A 21,783-nucleotide genomic window follows, 5' to 3' on the forward strand; every position below is an offset into this window, starting at 1 on the left:
CCTAGCTGAGTATGCCTCCTCATTATGAGTGAAATTTAGGAATCCACTGGTAAACAGATTTCATTTGATCATTTTGAAACACGTTATTACCTTGATGTTGAGCACTAAGGACTGAAAAATAAAGGATTTATGTGATGTTTAATTGGGGCATTAAAGGTAAAAAAGAACAACAGTAGGCCAATGTTGCAATTAATGTCTAAATGATGTATATATTATTAATATTTACATTGGTGAGTGGACACCAACATACTTGCAGGTTAAATATTGTTGAGAAATTAAAATATATTTAAAAAGTCAGGATTTATTAAACTTGAATCAAATTATGCCAGTACTACAAAGAAAATAAATATAAAAAATGATATATATATATATATATATATATATATATATATATATATATATATATATATATAGTATATGCCAAACTTAATAGAAAAAATACATTATTTCTGACAAAATGCTTTTTTATCAGGAATATATAGATATTTTTTTAATATAGCATTTTTATTAATATTATTTGTATCGTGCTCCTGTATCGCACACTGACCAATTAATGTCTAAATTATGTATACATTATTAATATTTACATTAGTGAGTGGACACCAACATACTTGCAGGTTAGCCCCTAAATATTGTTGAGCAATTAAAATATATTTAAAAGGTCAGGGTTTATTAAACTTTAATCAAATTATGCCAGTACTACAAAGAAAATAAATATAAAAAAATAATAATAATAAATATATCTATATTATATTTTTATATATATATATATTATATTTTTATTTTATTATATTTTTATTATTATATTATATTATTATTATATAATTTTATTATTATTTATTATTATATTTTATTATATTATATATATATATATATATACTGTATATATATATTCTGTTGTGCCAAACTTAATAGAAAAAATACATTATTTCTGACAAAATGCTTTTTTTTATCAGGAATATATAGATTTTTTTTTTAATATAGCATTTTTTATTAATATCATCATTTATCTTGCACCTGTATCGCACACTGACCAGTGATTGGAGTGAGACCCATTTGAAGCTTGCAGACATAGTATAGGTAATTATTTTTCATAGATGCACCCCGTCTAGTGCGTCAACCGTACGTCACACTATAGGCCTAATGGCCAACCGTACAACAGTGTTGGTGTGTGTGTGGGGGGGGGTAGAAAAAAAAAGAAGCGCTGCTTTCATCCAATGCATGGCTTCAGAGCAACTACAACACAAGAGTTTACATCCATATTGTTGTTGTGCATTTGACCCACACAGCTGGATGCTCGTGCAGAGGCTGCAGCATGTGATGTTTTAGGTTTTATTGTATAGAGAAAAAAAAAAAAAATTCCTATAAATACAATTAGTCATGAATACATCTCCAGGATGTATGATCACAACCATCATCCCGTCTATGATAAACCAGATCCCCAGTGCTCGTCCTCGGTGATAATCGATAGACGCATGCAGGTAGAGCCTTCCTCCTCTACACACACACGCAGCAGCATCACCACGCATCCTTTACTCCACTGTGCAGTCGCTCTTATATTTCCCTCCCCATCACCACCACACACCACCACGCATATATGAGGAATCGCTCCTGCCTATTGATCTCTCTAAACATCTGGAACACCTTCATATTTGTTTTTACAAGGAAGGCAGAGGCGACCAGTCTGTGTGTGCCCAGATAGAGAGGAGGAGTGAGACAGCAGCAGCAGCAGCAGCATCAGGACCACTTGACACCTTTGCTTCACGACATCGATATGCAGTAGTGTGATAGCAGCTCTGCGGAGACAGAGAAGGCCAGTCCATGGCATCTTGATATTAAAAACCGTGCAGGGCTCTTCTGCGCATTCCTCATCGACGTCTCCTTTTTCCTGCAGAGTCGAAAAAAAAGGATTAACTCTGCCAGATAAAAGCAAGCGAAGGGAGGAAAAATCTTTACAATTTTGATTCTGTTTTTTTTTTTTGGTTGGTGGTGGTTGGGGGGATTTCTACTGGACCTGCGATGATGGACTCCAGCGCGGGGGAATATGGCATGGCTCGTCTTCTTGGATTGTTTTGGGTTTTTTTTCTCATGATGGGGCTGTGGAGATTCAGCGATGCTTGCCCAGCATCCTGCACTTGCAGCATCTCAAGGATTGTTTGTATTGATTCTGCACCGGGGATCGAGGATTTCCCTGTCCTCGCGTTAGAAGACATGGAAAACATCACCGAGATGTAAGTGGGAATGAAAAAAATGAGTCGTGCAAGAACAGAACTTATTATAGGATGCAATGCGTAAAAAGAACTACCTATAGGTCGCAATAATAATACCCAAGGGCTATAGGATTAGGATCATAATTAAGGTGATCATATTAATAATAATAACAGGCCTAATCTTATTTCTCCTAGATCAATAAAGATCTGCCTTCTGCATGTCAACACACAAAATATGTTTTTTTTTTCTCCCTTATAACCATTGGGTTTGTCAGATCATGTAGTATATGTGTGCGCGCGCGTGTGTGTGTGTGTGTGAGTGTGTGTGTGCGTAATGGTGGTGAGAGTGCGCGTCAGGCTTATTTGGATTAGTCGGTGTTTCCTTTTTACAAAACAGCTCCAGAGGTATAGTGATGGAGTAAAATGTTGAGGCCTGACTGCAGCCTCCTCTCTCTCTCTCTGAGCTGCTCATCTTTTTTGGGCGTCGGTGTGATATCATATATAACCTCCAACATTTCAACACCAAAAAAAAAAAGAGCACATTGTTGCCAGATTACACACGAGATCACATCGGTTGTATACTAGGCTGCCCACAGCTCTGTATCTGCGTCAGTGTGTAGGCTTGTGTCGAAGTGTACCTGCTACAACCCTGCACAAGTGTACAACTGCATGGCACCAGAATGGATGGAGAGGAGACTGGCTGAGTTTTACTGAGGCAGACAGACTGGAACTATAGGTGTCATATATATATGCAAAAAATAAATACACATTTACATATTTTTCTAGAAGTTTTTCACAGCTAAATCAATTAAAATTACAATTTTAACATTTTTTTAAGTTACATTTATAAGATTCATCAAAATCTAAATGCAATCTTTCTTTGTAAAATGCTGATCATATTGATTTCAGAGGGAAGGATTGATTAAATTGAACATACCTTTAACCAATCAGTATCATAACATTTTAGTTGATGACTCAATATATCTTATTTTTTACAAAATACCCACTGTTTCGGTAGTGACTGCACTGTTTCGGTAGTGACCAGAGTGTTTTGTTTGCAAGGTTATATCATATTCCCTCAACCTTATTGCTTAATATTAACTCATAACATGCCTTATGCCTTGGAAATATTACAAACACAAATGTTTTATGTTTTATAATAAAAAATATATATATACCCATCAGGAATATTATAGGCGTCTACAAAACATAATGATGTTTTCTTCATTTTACAAATGGAAGTCTTGTAGCAGCCTTAAAGCCCTTAAAGGGATATCTTGTGCAGCTTTGGCAAATAAATGACATGTGAAGCATCATATTTAAATAATAGAACATTTCAATGACAGCTGCACCTTCTCAAAATCTAACCATGAATTTAAAAAACAAATCCTAACAAAGCAAACCTTTTGTGACAAAACTCCTGAAGCAAGCAGCACAATCCCTTTAGATCGTATAGAAGATACTTTAACATGTAATATATTGCAGTTTTGTGTTGTTAAAATCACATGTAAACGTGTTAAAGTGTTTCCCCAACAACATTTAAAACAACCCTGCAGTCATTCTGAAATTGATTCACAGGTTTTTAAACACAACTAAATCTCAGTTGTTAATCTTTTCTGATTGACTGGAACTAGGTGTTACATATATGGGCCCGAATTGGTGCAAAGTCAGAGTTGTAAACATTTAGAAATTTGTATCTTTTCTTCCCAAAACTTTGTCCATATATATATTGTACCATATCTAGGCTATACATATCTACACTGTAAAGAATTGCTGTTAATTTACAGCAGGATTTCAACAGTATTAACCTGTTATTGCTAAAAAACAGTGCTCTGTTCTTCACTCACATGTTGTTATGGTTTGCATTCTGTGTTTGTAGCCAGATATAGACAGACATTTTAGGAAAAGTGTCAACAAGTCTATTATAGCCTTTTTCCTAACAAGTGCCAAAAAATACAACCTAAATAGTGCATTAAAACAAATCAGTAAGATAATGTAAAAGAAAGGTGAAAAACAGCTATATAATGTATCTTTAAACAGTAAATTAACTGTAAAATACTGTGAAATTAATTAAAAAAAAACAGTTCAAACTGTATTTTTCATTAACAGCACAAAGCTGTAAATTTCAGCGACAGTATAATAATGTTAATTTTACAGTAACATAAAGGCAAACCTTCTGTCAGTTCTTTACTGTTATTTTACTGGGGAATTCTTAACAGTGTAATGAAAGTACAGTCAATTTTGTTATTGTATTTTCAGACTGGATTGGAATGTTTTTCTTCTCCCAAAATGTGTCATTACCGAAACATAGTAATACACTATCATAAAAAAGTTTTATACTAACCTGTAAAGATTGTGTGTCCATCCCTCCTCTAAGGAATATTTTTACATATTTTTCTAGAAGTTTTTCATAGCTAAATCAATTAAAATTACAATTTTAACTTTTTTTTAAGTTACATTTATAAGATTCATCAAAATCTAAATGCAATCTTTCTTTGTAAAATGCATAAAGCTGATCATATTGATTTCAGAGGTTATATATTCATGATGGGTATATATATATATTTATATATAAATCCCCTTTTTGTGACAAAACTCCTGAAGCAAGCAGCACAATCCCTTTAGATCATAGAAGATACTTTAACATGTAATGTATTGCAGCTTTGTGTTGTTAAAATCACATGTAAACTAAAGTGTCTCCCCAACAACATTTAAAACAACCTGCAGTCATTCTGAAGTTGATTCGCAGGTTTTTAAACACAACTAAATCTCAGTTATTAATCTTTTCTGATGCTGTGAAAGGTTTGTTTACTTCAGCAATATGTTGATATTTAATTGTAATTAACTCTTTTTCATTTATTACTCAAACTCCTCAATGATATACCTTTAATTAATATAGTAGGAAAAAAAAAAGAGATTCCACCTCCTTAAAATATTTCATAAAACTTCTGCTCTTACAATAACATGAATAATATCAACAATATCAACAACAATGCAAACGTTTCAACATACTGCCAATGTGCAAACACATGCTGTTGTACTGTTTCACATTATATCGACAATCAAAAGTGCTACAGACCAAATTCCCTCGGCAAAGGAAAATGACAGTGTATATCACATTTAGCTGACTATGTCAGATTTAGTTTCCTAAAAACACACACACAACTGATTCTCTTGTTTCACACGGTCATTGTGACACACACGTACAAACATACTAGTCTCAGATCAAGTTATTTAGCTGACCACCAGTATCTACTTACATTAAATGAACACGTGTGTCCTAACAGGTTTTTCTTTCCTGTTCGTTCACAGATACATTATGAATCAAAACAGACTGTTTGACATCACTGATAACAGTCTGAGGCACTACATCAACCTCAGAAACCTGTAAGTATCATACAGTATGTCTTCACATGGAATCACAATGTATAACTCGTTGTAGATTACCTGATAACTCGACATTTTAACCTCACAACAGAACAGTGATGAAGACGAGATTGACGTCTATATCATCAGATGCATTTTTCAACAATACGAGACTCCAATATGTGTAAGAAGCCTCTTTAGTTGTGTCATCGATGTTCACGTGAGTAGCCTTGTTTGGATCGTGATTGTTATTTTTGTTTTCCCTTTTAGAAATCTCAGAGACAATAACCTATCGACGCTGTCATGGAGAACATTTCAGAACTTTAACGCAACGTTCCCGTAAGTGTACAGAAAAGTGTCAGTGCATCTCTTAGTTTTTTTTGAGTTCCTCACGTAGTATGTTTTTGTTTCCAGGCTCCTGCTGTCCGGTAACCCTCTGGACTGTGTTTGTGAGAACTTGTGGATCAAACTGAGGCTCCTCGAAGAAGCCGACAGTCCGGAGCTGACGTGCATAGACGAGAGAGGAGCGCCACAGTACTTTGCCACACTCACCCCAACAGACTGTGGTAATGTGAAACCATACGTTATAATAAGCAGCACTGGGTATCTGATATTGAACGGTTAGAGAGCTGATCGCTTCTTGGGAGACAGGAAAGACGGAAATAAATCTGTAAACAAAATCAATCGATGTAAAAGTTCTGGTCGGATGTTTAATTTGTCTGTTTGCTCATTTCTCATCGCAGTGATTCCCACAGTAGAGGTCACCCCGAGCACCGTGACGGAGATGCAGGGGAGTGATGTCAAAGCAGTGTGCAGCGCCTCAGGCTCCCCTCCTCCTGAGATCCTGTGGAACCTCGATTGGCTCTCTACCCACCACGAGGTGAGCCACACAGCTTCCTGTTTAAACCTTTGCTACAGGTCCACCACTCAGGTTGTACTCTTTGAGTGGAGTGGACAACATGAGGAGTCGTTTTTTTGAAAATACTACTTATGAGATGAGCTCCAATGAAGCTTCAAAGCAGTGAACGACATGAAGGTCACGGTAGAGCTGTAGGCTTGAGACTTGGACTCAAGTTAGTAGGGCCCCTCTTAGTCGATTATTTGACTAATAGGTCGTTGTGATCTTAGTCGACTAAGATTTCTTTAGTCGATTAGTCATTTTTTTAACGTTTTCTTCAAGCTGAAGGACTTATTTCCAAGAAACATATGAGCACATCTCTGGTAAACACAAGATTTAAAGCGGTGCTTTTGTGTGATTCTTTGTGGAGAAACTCAGTTTTACAGATATGTTGATTAAATCAACTAATGGAATAAAAAAAGAGAAAAGGTCTGGAGTGCTCGGAAGTTCAAACAAGTGTAATTAGGGGTGCACCGATACCGATAGCTACCGATCCCATACCGGATCGGATATCGAGTCGACACTGACTCAAATAGCTGGATCGGTGACAATGGGGCAGATCTATTCAATTCAGTTATATATTTATATACTATATACATTATATACTATATACATTATATACTGGAATTTAATTCCCGTGTACGTTTTGACGAAAGAACGTTTTTTTGGGGGGGGGGGCTTTTTGCCTGTATTTGATAGTGATAGTATAGACATGAAAGGGAGAGAGACGGGGGATGACATGCAGCAAAGGGCCACAGGTCGGATTTGAACCTTTGGCCGCTGCGGTGAGGACTCAGACTTAGTACATGGGCGTCCACTCTACCAGGTGAGCTACCGGGGGGCGCCTTATTTATTATTTTAATAATAAATAATTCAGTAAAGTTATATCTATGTATTTTTTTGTTACATTTTGTTTTACAAAGTTAGTAAAGCAATGTTTAAATCAAGCCTGATATTGCTTTACACATAAAAAAAAATGCAAGGCATACAGCTGATTGATTAAACACAGGTATCGGATCGGTACTTGGCATCGTGCCGATACCTAAAGCCCAGGTATCGGTATCGTATCGGGACTGAAAAAGTCAGATTGGGGCATCCCTAAGTGTAATGAAGGTGCTGTTTGGTAGGGAACACAAACGTTGACAAAAGAATGAAAGGTATAAGGCGATCTTCTAGTAAAAAGTTAAAAAGCCTTTAATCAGTTGGATATTTCATTGTGAAATACTAATCGATTAGTCGACAAAATCATAATCATAAGTCGACTAAGAATTTCTTTGGTCGAGGACAGCCCTAAAAGTTAGGCTTGATCCTATATTTTTCTAATCATCAACAAATCCCATGAAAAAAACGAATACCGAATTGCTTCTTCTTCTTCTCATAGAGCTCCATTGTTGTTGACAACTATTAAAAACACATCAGCGATGATTGTAATGAAATGAAACCATATGTTTGCGCTCAAATGGAACTATTGGTTCCTGTGAAGATTCACATGGTCACCAGGAACCAATGGACTCAGGGCTGAGAGCCACAGCATAGGAAAGCATTGAGAGACGGACTAACACATTGTTGGTCTTGTTGATAATAAGAAAAATAGAGGCTACGTTAAAAATCACATACTTTTTCTTTTTACTTTTAGTACATACTGCAGCTGCCAGTACAAAGTACGGACTGTTGCATGCAGTATGCATACAATTGGGACATATGGTGCCTTGAAATGAAACTCGTGAGCTTGTGTTTACGACAGGGGAAGTCGTGTACACAAATCCTTGGCGTTCAAGTGGTTAAGTTGTTAGAACACCGCTGCTAAGCAACGGCAATATTAACGTTACTGTCGGCGTCTAGAAGCCACAGAGGCTAACAATTAGGCAAGCTAGCAAGTGGGTAACATAATGTGGGAAATGCAAAGGCATAATGACGGAGGAAAAAGATGAGGCTGTTGGGAATATCAACATTTTCCTCAAAGATAATATATAATTACAAAGAAAAACAGTATACGACTAAAATTACAATATATTAACCTATTATGCACCGAAAAATGAACTTCCGTCAACGTCAACAAACACGTCACAACTCGTGAACTCAAAGCTTTCAGAAACTTTCCACTTACAAGGTCGTGAATACCACAAGAGGGGGGCGTTCATATGGACTCTTCTGGTGAACACGGTAAACACGACCCCATTTGAAGGCACCATTACTACTTCGTCATAACATTGCACCTTGAACTTTGACCCTCTTGCGCATATATCCGCTGCGGAGGAGGATTGTGGGTCAGAATAGCCAGAAAAGCATGCTGGCTTCAGGGCCGGCTCTAACCTTTTTGATGCCCTAGTCAAAATTCAGATTTGGAGCCCCCCCCCCCAACCCTAATCCTCCCAGTAAACCGCACATCAGACATCACAGTGGTTTTAAGACAAAAATTAAGATTTTATTTTCATAAATAACTGTATTTATTATAATATAAATAAACAATTGGTCCCTGATCTTGTTGGCTTAAAACTGTTTAGTCAGTTTCACTACAATTTACACTTTTATTAACAAATAAGTGCATTTGGCCAGATAACAAAGTGTGAGAAAGAGAGTTTCAGAGTTTCAAGTGTATTTCTTTCTTTCTTTATTTGTTCATTTGTTACCTCAATGTAGAAAATGATGAAGGGGACCCACCGGCATTGTTAAAGAAATTATTATTATTATTTATTTATTTTTTTAGAGGTTGACCAGCGCCCCCCAGAAGGTGGTGCCCTAGGCGACCGCCTATATGGCCTAAGCCTCAAGCCGGCCCCTGGCTGGTTTGCATACTGCAAAATGCGATCGGATTTAGTAGGACATTTTTGCCATACTGCATTTAACATACTATGTATTGGGACATACTACATTTTTTTCTGGCATACTAAATAGTATGGTATTATGGGTATTGGAACGCACAGTTAGTCTAACAAGAATAGAAAATATGACTAGCCTTATTGTCAGCTGCAATATGTGGTGTTACAACTGATGAGAATACACTGTACAGTCACAGCTGGTTATTGTACGTGTACTAGAGATCAGCATCGCACCAATGTTACATAAACATAGGGCATATAATGAAATAATGATGTTGTTTACAGATTGATCCTTCGGATACGGAGAGCAGCATCACCCTGTCAGACCTGTCTCCTGATGATAATGGCAAGGTGATCATATGCAGCGCTGAGAACATTGTCGGTCAGACCGAGGCCACCCTTGAGCTCAATATTCTCTGTAAGAACTCTTACGTTTCTCTTATTATAGACTGTAAATGTTAACAAACTGCATGCATCTTTAGAGATTGTATTTATTATCGGTAAGCTTGTCTAATTTCCTCTCATGAACTTTTAAACGCTTTCTTCTAAACCTTGTTTTTTTTCCAGTGGAAACACAAGGCTCCTCAGTTTGTTATCATTACTGTCTCTTGGCAAATCTTATTGACTCTCCGTGTTTCCTGTCCGTAACTCTTCCTCCTGTGAAGCTCCTCATGACCACACTCCTCTGCTTGTTCAGTGCCACATTTCTCCTCATTCTCCTCTTCCACGTTTTCCTGATGTCAGCGTTTAAATGTTGTCTCTCTTCTCTTCCCCCCCACACTTTTCATCCCCCGACTGCATCTCCCCTCTGAGCCCATAAATGTTGCTCTTCCTACTGGCGTTTACTCCTGGTGTTGATTTCCTATCATCCCGTTATTACTCTTCCTCTACTGTTGCCTCCGTGTCAGTTGCCCCCACCATCCAGCAGCTGCTGGAGCCAGTGCAGGACCACCACTGGTGCATCCCCTTCAGCATGACGGGGAACCCCAAGCCTGAGCTGCAGTGGTACCACGGGGACGTGGCTCTCCTGGAGCAGGACTTCATCCGCACCATGATCCACGAGTCCATCCTGAGCGTGTACCACGGCTGCCTGCAGTTGGTCAACCCCACGCACATCCACAACGGCATGTACAGGCTGGTGGCGAAGAACAAGTACGGCTGGGACGAGAAGACAGTCTCCGCCCAGTTCATGGATTTCAACCAAACAGGTGCCTTTTCACAGGAGTACATTCAGTACCAAGTCAACACGTTTCTGTTTATGAAGTTGACTGCGAACAATACTTTTTTTCCTTCTTTTCAGAAGATCCCACCTACGACTGTGAGTAATGATTCAGCTTTATAAAAAACAACAATTGTTATATTTATTAGCTTGATAATAACTAGTTCATATGAACTCTTTCATGATCTGTTTCTCCTCCTATGGACTGCATCATGCTTCTTCCCAGACACCACTGGTAGGTGTTTGAAGGGTTACACATTATATAACAGTCAGCATTGCTTGCACTTAAAGGGACTATTTGTAACTTTCAGAAATGCTTGTTAACAGCGACACCTGTGGCCGTTAAGTCAACGAAAGTCAGCGTCGGGCTCGCGCTTGCTCGCTCGCTCTAAATATACCTGAACGAGCATCGCTCAAAACAGTGAGGCGACACACATCAGTTAAAACCACAATATCACTCTATATTTCACCTGCTTGGCAGTAATGTTAGCTGATCAGACGAAGGTCTCTCCATGAATCACTGCTGATCCTAGTGTTGGCTTTTCCCGCTTCAGCGTCGGTGCCGGGGCTCTGAGGCAGCGGGGCTCCGCAACGAGTAACGTTATCGTCTCCGCCTGCAGTCGGAGTGAACAGGGAGACACCGGCACCCGGTCGGAGACGATAACGTTTCTCTCTGCGGAGCCCCGTCACTTCACAAGACACGGGAAACCTCTGTTAGTCTGGAGGAGCTGCAGCAGTTATTTCTGCACAAACGTCCACTGTACATTCACTAGATATTCTCAGAGCTAAACTAATTCCTCTGCAGTGTGGAGTGAGCATGCGTTCACGTCTAGAGGTGGAGCGAGTACGCGAGAACGCGCGCGCTATCTGAGTGAAGGCAGGCAGGCAGAGGAGCAGTGACTCCAGCCACACGCGAGCGCGCATGTGTCCAGACCTGGTACATTTATAAGCTTAAAAAGTTACAAACAGTCCCTTTAATAGTTAGGGCCCGAGCACCGACAACGTCGGACCAGCGAAGGCCCTATTGAAACTGTAGAAATTATTATTCTTTTTCTTTTTCTTTTTCTCTCGGATGAATTGCCTTTTTGACGACCGTAACATGCCCCAAAAGTTGTTAAACTTGGCACACTTATCAGACGCGGTGAAAAAATGTATATTTTAAGGGTCTCTGGCTCGGCTGCTGCAAAAGGGCTCGCTAGCAAAAAATTAGCCACGCGCTCCGGTTTCACCTACATGTATGAAATTTGGCAGACAGATGTAACATGTGGAGACGCACAAAAAAGCCTCTTGGAGGTATGCCCAAAACTCAACAGGAAGTCAGCCATCTTGAATTTATTGTGCGATTTTCGCCAATTTTTAGCGTTTTATAGGTCGTGTACTTTAACGAATTCCTCCTACAGATTTAATGAGATTGACTTGAAATTTGGTCAGGACCATCTTAAGACCTTGAGGGTGAAAAGTTGGTGAGTTTTCACTGAACGACCTGACGGTGGCGTGGCGGCCATTTTGAGCTATTCGCCATGAAACAGGAAGTTGTTGTAACTGAACTGTACATAGTCCGATCTGCCCCAGATTTCTCAGGCATGATGGTGGTCCAGGCCTGAGGACATTAACACGAAAAAATATACTCATAGCCACGCCCCCTTTCATAACTCATGAACCGTTTGTCATAGAGTCTTGTGGGAGGTGTCATATCACTCAGCAGAGAGTTCCTGTTTCATTGGTGAAGGTTATCCCCGCCCCCTACACATTAGCCACGCCACCTTTCATAACTCGTGAACCGTTTGTCGTAGAGTTTTGTGGCAGGCGTCATGGCGCTCATCAGAGTTTCGGTTTCACTGTGCCTGGCTGCGTCAGTCGGTGACCCGCCAGCACCCCCGACGCGCGGGGAGGTGCGAGGGCCCGTTCATCGCTGCTCGCAGCTTTAATTGTTATTATTTTCAAATGTTCTGACAAGCATTTTCATTTTTTTCAGACCCTCCACTCCCTCCGCTGGATGACAGTGTTGCAGTAAGTGATGCTCATCGGTCCTCACCCTTGAAAGCAGCCGCTCTCATTTTCCTTTTGGCTGGTGACCCCTTAAAACAAATTATGCTTCACTCATTAGCCTGCTTCACCGTTTTGTTTGAATTGTTGTTAAAAAGGTCAGAAAATCATCTTGAAATGAAAAAAACAAAGATTAAAGGAAAGTGTCAGAAAATAAATATATATATTTTATATTTCTGCTTTCCTATCATATACATAATCTCATGACTCCTCACATTTAGTTTGCTGCCCCGCATGTTGGGAACCGCTGGTCTAAAAGCATGCCATATGTTTTTTGTTGAAAATTATGTTTCAAACAATCTTGTTTTTTTTGTCTTCCCAGGTGTATGTAGTTGTGGGAATCGCGGGAGTTGCCTTGACTGGCTGCGTTCTGATGGTGATCATTTTGAAATATGGAAGAAACTCCAAGTTTGGCATTAAAGGTGAACTAATTTTCTTAAAGGAATAGTTCGACATTTTGGGAAATACACCTATTCAATATCTTGCCCAGAGTTAATACATGTTTTTTAACACACTGTAACTTAGCATGTTGTAGTTAAATACAAGGACATTTTAAAGCCTAGATTATTTTGATGCATAGTGTTTTTTATTTTACAATTATAAATCCTCTAATGAAGCATCGATAACTGATGTGTAAACAGTTGATAACGTTACATAAACGCAATCACGGCATTCTAAGGTCTGTTATTTCTTTATAGCAGACCGTTGCTATGTATAACAGACCGTTGCTATGGGCGCAGTTCTGATCTCGAACTCTGGCGGACCGTTTTTGTGTCAACTTATTGATTTCTTAAGTAAGTAGCCATGTAATAAGCAGGATAATGTACAGCTAGCAGGTCATTATTATGAAATAAATCCTTTCAGGGCGATGCAAGATCCCTCCGCCGCCTCGCCCTGTCAGGGTTTATTTCACAATACTGACCGGCTCGCTGTACATTATCCCTTACATAACGTAGCTGTATGATTGCACGTAAAAAAAGCATTCATTAACTGTATATACACACATGTACAAATCATTCACAGGCAGGTGTTTATAAATGTGGTCAAAACTCATGACAACATATCATTCATCAAGCAACTGTTTACACAGTTATGGATGCTTTTCATAAGAGGATTTATATTATTAATAAACACTTAAAATGTCCTTAGATCGGCTTACAACTACATTATAGTGTGTTGTTAAGTGATTATATACTACTTTTAAACAGAGGGGTTAAAATTAGCGTTTATTCAAAGCTCATTTCCGTTTCCACTATATCGGTATAAAAATGACTATAGGAATTTGTAAGTCCTGCTTTGGTCTCATGTTGATTTAGGATGACATCTGATCTTGTGATATATTTTTGTCATTATGTACAACTTGTATTTACAAGTCATTCTATCATTCTTTTCTCCCGCCAACGCTCCTCCTCCTCTATGACCACTATTTCCTTTCTTCTCTCCACATGTCATCCTTACTCTTCACTCTTCTCCTGCCTCTCTTTCCTTTCCACCTCCTCCTCCTCCTCCACCTCTGTGGCTCCCTAGGCTCCTCCTCAGTCATCAGTAATGACGATGACTCTGCCAGCCCTCTTCATCACGTCTCCAATGGCAACAACACCCCGTCGTCCTCGGAGATGGGTCCAGACGCAGTGATCATTGGGATGACAAAGATTCCTGTCATTGAGAACCCACAGTACTTCCGCAACTCCGGCAGCATGCTGAAATCTGACACGTGTGAGTTACCGCCTCGCTCGACAAATGGCCTGTAACCCGGACCTTTTCTGATAAATCCATGCAGGGGTCACAGTCGGATGCCATATTTATTATCAGCATCCTGCTGCATTGTGATAGTGACTCCTGCTCTGCGGGGCAACTGGACGGTTAGTTCAGAAACACAAGCTTGTTTCCAGAAGGCTCAACTCAGCAGAACCTGAATGTTTTTATTTCTCACACACACACATGCATGTGGTTTATTATACTTTAGGGAATCTTAATCAGTGCTTGGTTGAATCAACAATTTTGATAATTATTTGTCATTAGTCAAGCAAAAATGTCAAGCATTTGATAGATCTAGCCTTTCAAATGTGTAGATTTGCTGATTTTGTCAATTTTATTTGATTGTATATTGAATATCTTTCAGTTTTGTTCTCTGGGAGAAAATGAGCAGCATTATTTTGACTATTTTATGATATTTTATAGACTAATTTATTCATTGCCAAATCAAACAAATCAATAATGAAAATATTCTTTAGTTGCAGCCCAAATCTAATTTGACCTGCATAACTGTGACTGAATTATTCCTGACTAAAAATCACCTAAACTCCAACTGAATAATCAAGACGCACTCGTGACTTTGACAGTGATTTGTCGTGTTCTGTATTTAAGTTGTCCAGCACATCAAGAGACACAACATTGTACTGAAGCGGGAGCTGGGAGAGGGAGCCTTTGGGAAGGTGTTTCTCGCCGAGTGCTACAACCTGACACCAGACCAGGAGAAGCTCCATGTGGCAGTCAAGGTACAGATCAGAAAGCCGTTCGCTCAAATAATCAACTTGTCATTCAGTTAGTGAACTCTATTGACTAGATGTACGTTCTACATAGTGCTCCTCACCTCGTCTTTGTGTCTTTGCCTTTCGTCAGACGCTGAAAGAGGCCAACGAGAGCGGCCGAGCAGATTTCTACAGAGAGGCCGAGCTCCTCACCAACCTGCAACATGAACACATTGTCACTTTCTACGGCGTGTGTGTAGAGAGCGACCCGCTCATCATGGTGTTTGAATACATGAAACATGGTGACCTAAACAAGTTCTTAAGGTAGGATCATTTTGACTCGTAAAAATGTGTTAAAGTCATAGTTCAACATTTTCCATTTTTTTTAATATTTTAAGTTTTGGACTACGGAGCCTATGTTGTTGTTTCATAAATATAGGCGCAACTCAAACCCGTTCCGCACAATGCGATTGGTCGCAGTGCGAAAGCTCATCAAATCTGCCTTGTTCCGGAAATAAATCACGTCGTCTGTCGCCACGTAATATTCCCATATGTTGTGAAAGTATTCATGATAATAACAACAATTCAAAAAAATACAACCGCTTTCCAACCCCTGCCGGTGTGTAAAGGCCCTTAGACGTGAAGATCGATACTACTCTCATGTCTGAGCGTTCAATATGAGGCTACAGCTAGCAGCTAATTAGCTTAGCTTAGCATAAAGACTGGAAACAGCAAGCATGGCTTTCTACAAAGATTAAGAAAAAAAAATGTCTCACTAATTAATACTTTATATCTTTGTTTAACTCGTACAAAGAATGAAATGTAATGTAAAAACGACGAGTTGTGATTTTTACGGGGATTATGTGCCAGATTATTTCTTGGCTGGGAGCAGTGACTTCCAGGCAACCAGTAAAGACTACAGGAAGTCACTGCTCTCTGTGAAGAGATAGTCCAGCACATAATCTACCATAAAACCACAATTTGTCGGCTTTATACTTTGGTTTTTGTACGGATTAAACAAACAAGATTTAGTGTGTTAGTTTTTGTTACCCTAGGACAGAGCCAGGCTAGCTGTTTCCCTCTGCTTCCAGTCTTTATGCTAAGCTAAGCTAACTGCCTCCTGGCTGTAGCTTCATATTTAGCGTACAGACATGAGAATGGTATCAATCTCCTCCCCTTTCTCTCAGCAAGAGAGCAAATAAGTTTATTTATTACACGGCTTTGTTGAATACTCGACTCTGATTGGTCAATCACGGCGTTCTACGGTCTGTTATTTCTTTATAGTAGATCGTTGCTATGGGCGCAGTTCTGAAGTCGGACTCTGGCGGACCGTTTTTGTGTGAAATTATTGATTTCTTAAGTAAGTAGCTGTGTAATAAGTGAGATAATGTACAGCTAGCGGGTCATTGTTGTGAAATAAACCCCTTCAGGGCTTCACGTTCCGCATCGCCCTGTCAGGGTTTATTTCACAACAATGACCAGTTCGCTGTACATTATCCCTTACATATTCCAATGTGTCAGAAATATTCCTTTAATTGTCCAATGTGCATTGACGGTACAGCTGTGAGTTGATAAAAAAATGTGTCCACTGGTAAATAAGTAGGCCTGCTTTATGGCTTTTATTCAGATTGCATAATTCCGATATTCAGTAGGTATTTAATCAATTGGATTAGCCAACAACAGATAATCCCATCTGGTGAAGTAATCTAGAAATCTTTTGAGTACACAGCTGGAATGAACAATTCTGATAGTTAATTGATTGTATAAGTCTCTTTTTTTTTTGGTGCAAAATTGACAAAAATTCAGTTGTTCCAGTTTCTCAAATGTGAATATTTGGCATTGTATTTTCTAACCTGGTCATTCATTGATTGAAGCTCTGATGGAGTGTTTCTGTGTGCAGGTCCCACGGTCCTGATGCAGTGCTAATGGCAGACGGTCAACACAGTATCCTGGTGGAACTCACCCAGTCCCAGATGCTGCACATTGCCCAACAGATTGCTGCTGGCATGGTCTACCTGGCCTCCCAGCACTTTGTCCACAGAGACTTGGCAACCAGGAACTGCCTGGTAGGAGAAAACCTGCTGGTCAAGATAGGAGACTTTGGCATGTCCAGAGACGTTTACAGCACAGACTACTACAGAGTGAGTATTTTTGATTATTTCTCACCTCGTCTTGCCCTCAGTCTCTTACTCTCTCACACACACACACACACACACAACCCTCTGATATATACACAGAAATATGGAAATGTAGCCACATACGCACAGTCTCAAATATGTAATTAGAATTTTATTCCAGTTTTGGCCTGAAATAACTGTGTAGCTGCAGAAATGACAATTTTAACCAGAGGTATTTTATCTATTTTTAATACCATTTAAATGCAAATTCTATAATCTGCATAAAATTACTGTTTCCATGGTAATAAGGGCCAACAGTGCAAAAATGCATCGGCAGTTTTTCTTTTTAACTGGGCAAGGAGTTAATACGTCCTTTCACTCTACATGAACGGCATTATATTCAACCATAGAGGAGATCTGGTACAGTATACAGTCTGATAAGAAGATTGCACTTTGTTGTAAGACACTACAATACAGGCAAATAAGAAAAGACTACAATTTGTCATGTTGAGGAACAGATGGATGCATTTTATTCCCTCATCCTTTCTGTCTCAAATCACAGCTTGAATCCCACAGTGCCCTCTGCTGCCCGAGTCAGAAATCTAAACACAACAAAATATCTCCCAGATGCATTTCCCTGCATCAGATAAGATCACCATAAAGAGGGCCTGTCATCAACTCCTGATATCAAACGTTTTTTATCAAAATAACAAATAGTAAGCAAGACACAGCTAACAATATGAGGCTGTCTCATCTGTTATAATGCTGCTGTCAATTTGCAAATCAAAAGGAATCATGTGATACAATAAATTATATCAACCAGGAATATAAAACTGCATAAAAAAACTCACATTTAGTTTAGTGGTGAATAAAACTAGAATTACACCCGTGCACCTTTGTGGATCTGCCGGTCATAAAGAGTATCATGTATGACGGTGTGATGGTGCATGTGAGTTTACAGTAAGTAGGTGAGGTGATGAACGTGAAAGGATGGTGATTAGATAAAAGAGGAGACAGTGAGGGGAGGAAATGCATTTAGTAGACAGGAAATATCTGATGGAAGAAGACGGGAAGACGCTGGCTGGATAAAAGGTTTTGATGTAATAACAGCCGTGTTTCAGGAATGCCAGTGTGACTAAACTTAATTGCTCACATTAAAAAAAAAAAAAGAAATACACTCCAGTTGCCAGTTTATTAGGTACACCTAGCTAAAGCCAATGCAGTCTAACGCAACAGTTCATGAAGGTTATAATGTTGAAACTGTTTTAGAGACGTGTTCAACTGTATGATCATTTTAGAGGATGCAGTTTGCAGTGCTGTTGAACTGTTATACTGACACTCACCCAAATCAATATGTTGTATATGTTAAATAAAAGAAACACCTCTCTGTATAATGGGATGTACAGAGTCACATCCATGCTTTGAGCTAAAACCCTTATAATAATGTTGACATGCTGATGTTTAGCAGATATATGATTACCATGTTCACTAATCAGCTCTAAACACAAAGTAGGCTACAGCTGATGGTGATGGGGTTGTCATTAGTTTTGCAGGTATTTGGTAATAAACAAAAGGGCCTAATGAAAAGTGGAGGATCGCCAAACTTATTAGAATGCATCCTCTATATGGACCTTGAATATCTTTAATAACAAATTTCACAACAAGCCATCAAATAGTTGTCAAGATACGTCACTCACAACCACAAATGTCAACCTCACGGTGGCTGAAGAATAAAAGGCAGAGAATCACAATGTCATGACTTGGTGATCACAGGTTTGGACTGAAAAGCAAAGGGGCCAGTTGCATAAACTTAGTTTAAGACTAGTCTTGGCCTTAGACTGGTCTTAGATCATCAGGTTGGATTAGTGTTATTAAGCCTGTCTGACTTAATTTGAGGTAGGAAAGTTAGCCACATCTCCCCCTGGCTGGCTTTGCTAACTATTTCAACTGTTTAGCTATTACTTTTTATTTAAATATTTCAACTATTTATCCATTACTTTTAGCTAAATATTTCAACTATTTATCCGTTACTTTTAGCTAAATATTTCAACTATTTATTCATCACTTTTATCTAAATATTTCAACTGTTTATCCATTACTTTTAGCTAAATATTTCAACTGTTTATCCATTACTTTTAGTAAATTTGAGCTATTTCAACTGTTTACCCATTACTTTATTGGGATTCTTGTAACGTTACCATAGTCTTGAATGCTTATGAATACATTTAATGGTTTAACGACCATAGATTTATAACTACCTATTCTGTTATGTTCTCCAATACTTGGTGTGGTGTCGCTGTTGTATCCGCCATTTTTACTCTTCTGCGAAGAGTCTTATTTCACCCATAATGCATTATGTGACAGGCTATCTAAGTCAGTCTTCCATTAGTCGCTCATAGGGAAGCTCTATGTAACAGATTAATTGAAGTGTCTATAGCAAGTCTGACTTAAAGTTACATTAAAGACAAAGGCTAAGTCTATTTTTATGCAAACTGGCCCCTGGATTGTAGACCAAGCAGACAAACATAAAAGATTGTCTTTACTTTTAAACCAAGCAGGCACATAAAGAACAGCTGGAGCACTTACTTTAGAACAAGTGGAAATGTGCTGGTATATATCTGCAGGGCTGATGAGGAAAGTGGGAACATGTGTTGTAGGTGGGAGGGGACGTCAGGTGACCGGGACTGGCAAGAAAGTCTGAGGGCATCTAGTGGATGGGTTGAGGATGGCAAGTCTGGGGAGTACAGTACATGGCCTGGGGGAAGTGAGCAGGGGCCAGCTATAACAAAGAAAGAACAGTCCTCATGACACATCAAAGACATTAGAATTTATCCTCTGGGCACCATCAATGTCTTTACCAAATTTCATGGCAATACAGTCAATAGTTTTGGAAATATTTCCGATCAAAGTGGTGGAACGACCAACAGACTTTGCCATCCAGAGAGCCGGACCACAAGCTTGGCTAAAAATAACCCCAATAAAGCAATGAAGTCTAACCAGCAGCTTTTAACTCTTCAGCAGGCCTTATGGTGTTGGTTTTCAAATGGACACTGTTCTCTCTCTACTCACTGCAGGTGGGCGGTCATACGATGCTGCCGATCCGCTGGATGCCCCCAGAGAGCATCATGTACCGGCGGTTCACCACAGAGAGTGATGTGTGGAGCCTCGGCGTGGTGCTGTGGGAGATCTTCACCTACGGCAAGCAGCCCTGGTACCAGCTCTCCAACAATGAGGTCAGAGTCACACGAGGTCTGCAGATACTTTAGTCAACGCTAGCCCTCGGTCGGACAATGCTCTCAGAGCTCAGAGACACTTTAAATTACACCTATTCATGATCTATACTCTTAAACACAGAGGCTTTTCTACTGGTGGTCTTGTGATAGCAGAAGTCTAAAGTTGTTTTTCAGCTTTGCAACTATCACCAAACCACAGGCCCAGTAGATGATGGGAATGAAGTCCAGCACTCTGACCGATCAAAACATTTAACTATTTAAACTAAAGATTCAAAGTTTGACTGTAAATGTTACTGGAAAAACTGATATCTATATCTATAATAGTTGAAGTAACAGATGAAGTAATGTAAAGTTGTAATAAATTCATGACATTTTGATTTAATTATATTGAACGACGGTCTTTGGCTGATGCGAAGCGTTCATATTTGTTTTGTTTTATATCAGTAAGTGTCAACTTGCATCTATCAAAACTTTCCGAAAAATCTGACTTCCCGAGTCGTAATCATGACTTGGATATTGATGTCAACACTATGTACAAGTCAGAAACTCGTAATTACCATAATTCCGATGTGACATGAATGCGAAATGCACTGTTGGTTGCATTGTGGGAAATGTAGTATACAGTGTTTTTTGGGGATTTTGACCATTCTGTTTTTAATCTTCTGACTCTCCCAACTTCATGGAATAGCAATATTAAGTTGCTTAAATATCAAAACATATTAATAAAGTAATTTTATATACATCGTACTGTTTTCAGATCCCTTTTTCCAATTAAGATTTTTTAGAAAAATTATGTTTTTTTCTTAATTTGATCTCAGTGTTCTTCTGTAAATAAACAAAAAATAAATACATAAATATATATATATATTTTGGGGAAGGGCATTTATGAGATAGTGACAGTGGAGAGATGACCCCTGGCTGGACATGAATTGGGGAAGTTGTGGTTCATGGTCGGCGCCTTAACCCCAAGACCACCAGGGCACCCCTCAACCCACCGAATGTTTCACTTCATTAGCAACATCTGGAGAGCGCTGCTTTCATTTGAACGCCAAACAGCAGACAAACCGTGTATTGTCCCTCCTGTATCCTGCAGGTGATCGAGTGCATCACGCAGGGCCGCGTGCTGCAGCGGCCCCGTACCTGTCCTAAAGAGGTGTACGACCTGATGCTGGGCTGCTGGCAGAGGGAGCCCTACATGAGGCTCAACATCAAGGAGATCCACAGCATGCTCCAGAGCCTCGCCAAGGCCTCGCCTGTGTACCTGGACATACTGGGCTGATGCACCCGTCTTCTTGTATGTACTTTTGCGTGCATGTGTGTGAGCTGGGGCTTGGGATGAGTGCTTGTGGATACATGAGGAGACGGAGAGGAAAGGAGGAAGTGAAGGTTGTACGTGCGACTGTG

At 39.4% G+C, this 21,783-nt stretch overlaps 1 protein-coding gene and 1 long non-coding RNA gene across 3 annotated transcripts; one reads left to right on the forward strand and one right to left on the reverse strand.

Annotated features, from left to right (window-relative positions):
- Positions 1-1,010: 1,010 nt before the first annotated feature.
- On the reverse strand, positions 1,011-17,086 carry LOC141757364 (uncharacterized). Its single transcript, XR_012591629.1, has 4 exons — positions 16,883-17,086; positions 15,152-15,246; positions 2,015-2,191; positions 1,011-1,888 (listed from the first exon to the last, which is right to left on the reverse strand). It is a non-coding gene; the product is annotated as an uncharacterized LOC141757364 (long non-coding RNA).
- ntrk2b (neurotrophic tyrosine kinase, receptor, type 2b) lies at positions 2,020-21,673 on the forward strand. Of its 2 annotated transcripts, none has more exons than XM_074617799.1 (17): positions 2,020-2,231; positions 5,523-5,597; positions 5,689-5,760; positions 5,847-5,915; positions 5,991-6,142; positions 6,320-6,456; positions 9,579-9,711; positions 10,202-10,501; positions 10,594-10,611; positions 12,488-12,522; positions 12,881-12,980; positions 14,086-14,274; positions 14,926-15,056; positions 15,181-15,353; positions 16,930-17,170; positions 20,221-20,379; positions 21,473-21,673. In XM_074617799.1, the coding sequence occupies exons 1-17, from the start codon at positions 2,020-2,022 to the stop codon at positions 21,656-21,658; spliced, it is 2,382 nt and encodes a 793-aa protein (XP_074473900.1). In that variant the 3' UTR covers positions 21,659-21,673. The 2 variants fall into 2 exon arrangements, with proteins under 2 accessions (XP_074473900.1, XP_074473901.1); XM_074617800.1 differs by having other exon boundaries at positions 10,597-10,611.
- The last annotated feature ends 110 nt before the right edge of the window (positions 21,674-21,783 follow it).

This window comes from Sebastes fasciatus, chromosome 19, assembly GCF_043250625.1.
Source record: "Sebastes fasciatus isolate fSebFas1 chromosome 19, fSebFas1.pri, whole genome shotgun sequence".
Lineage (NCBI taxonomy): Eukaryota > Metazoa > Chordata > Actinopteri > Perciformes > Sebastidae > Sebastes > Sebastes fasciatus.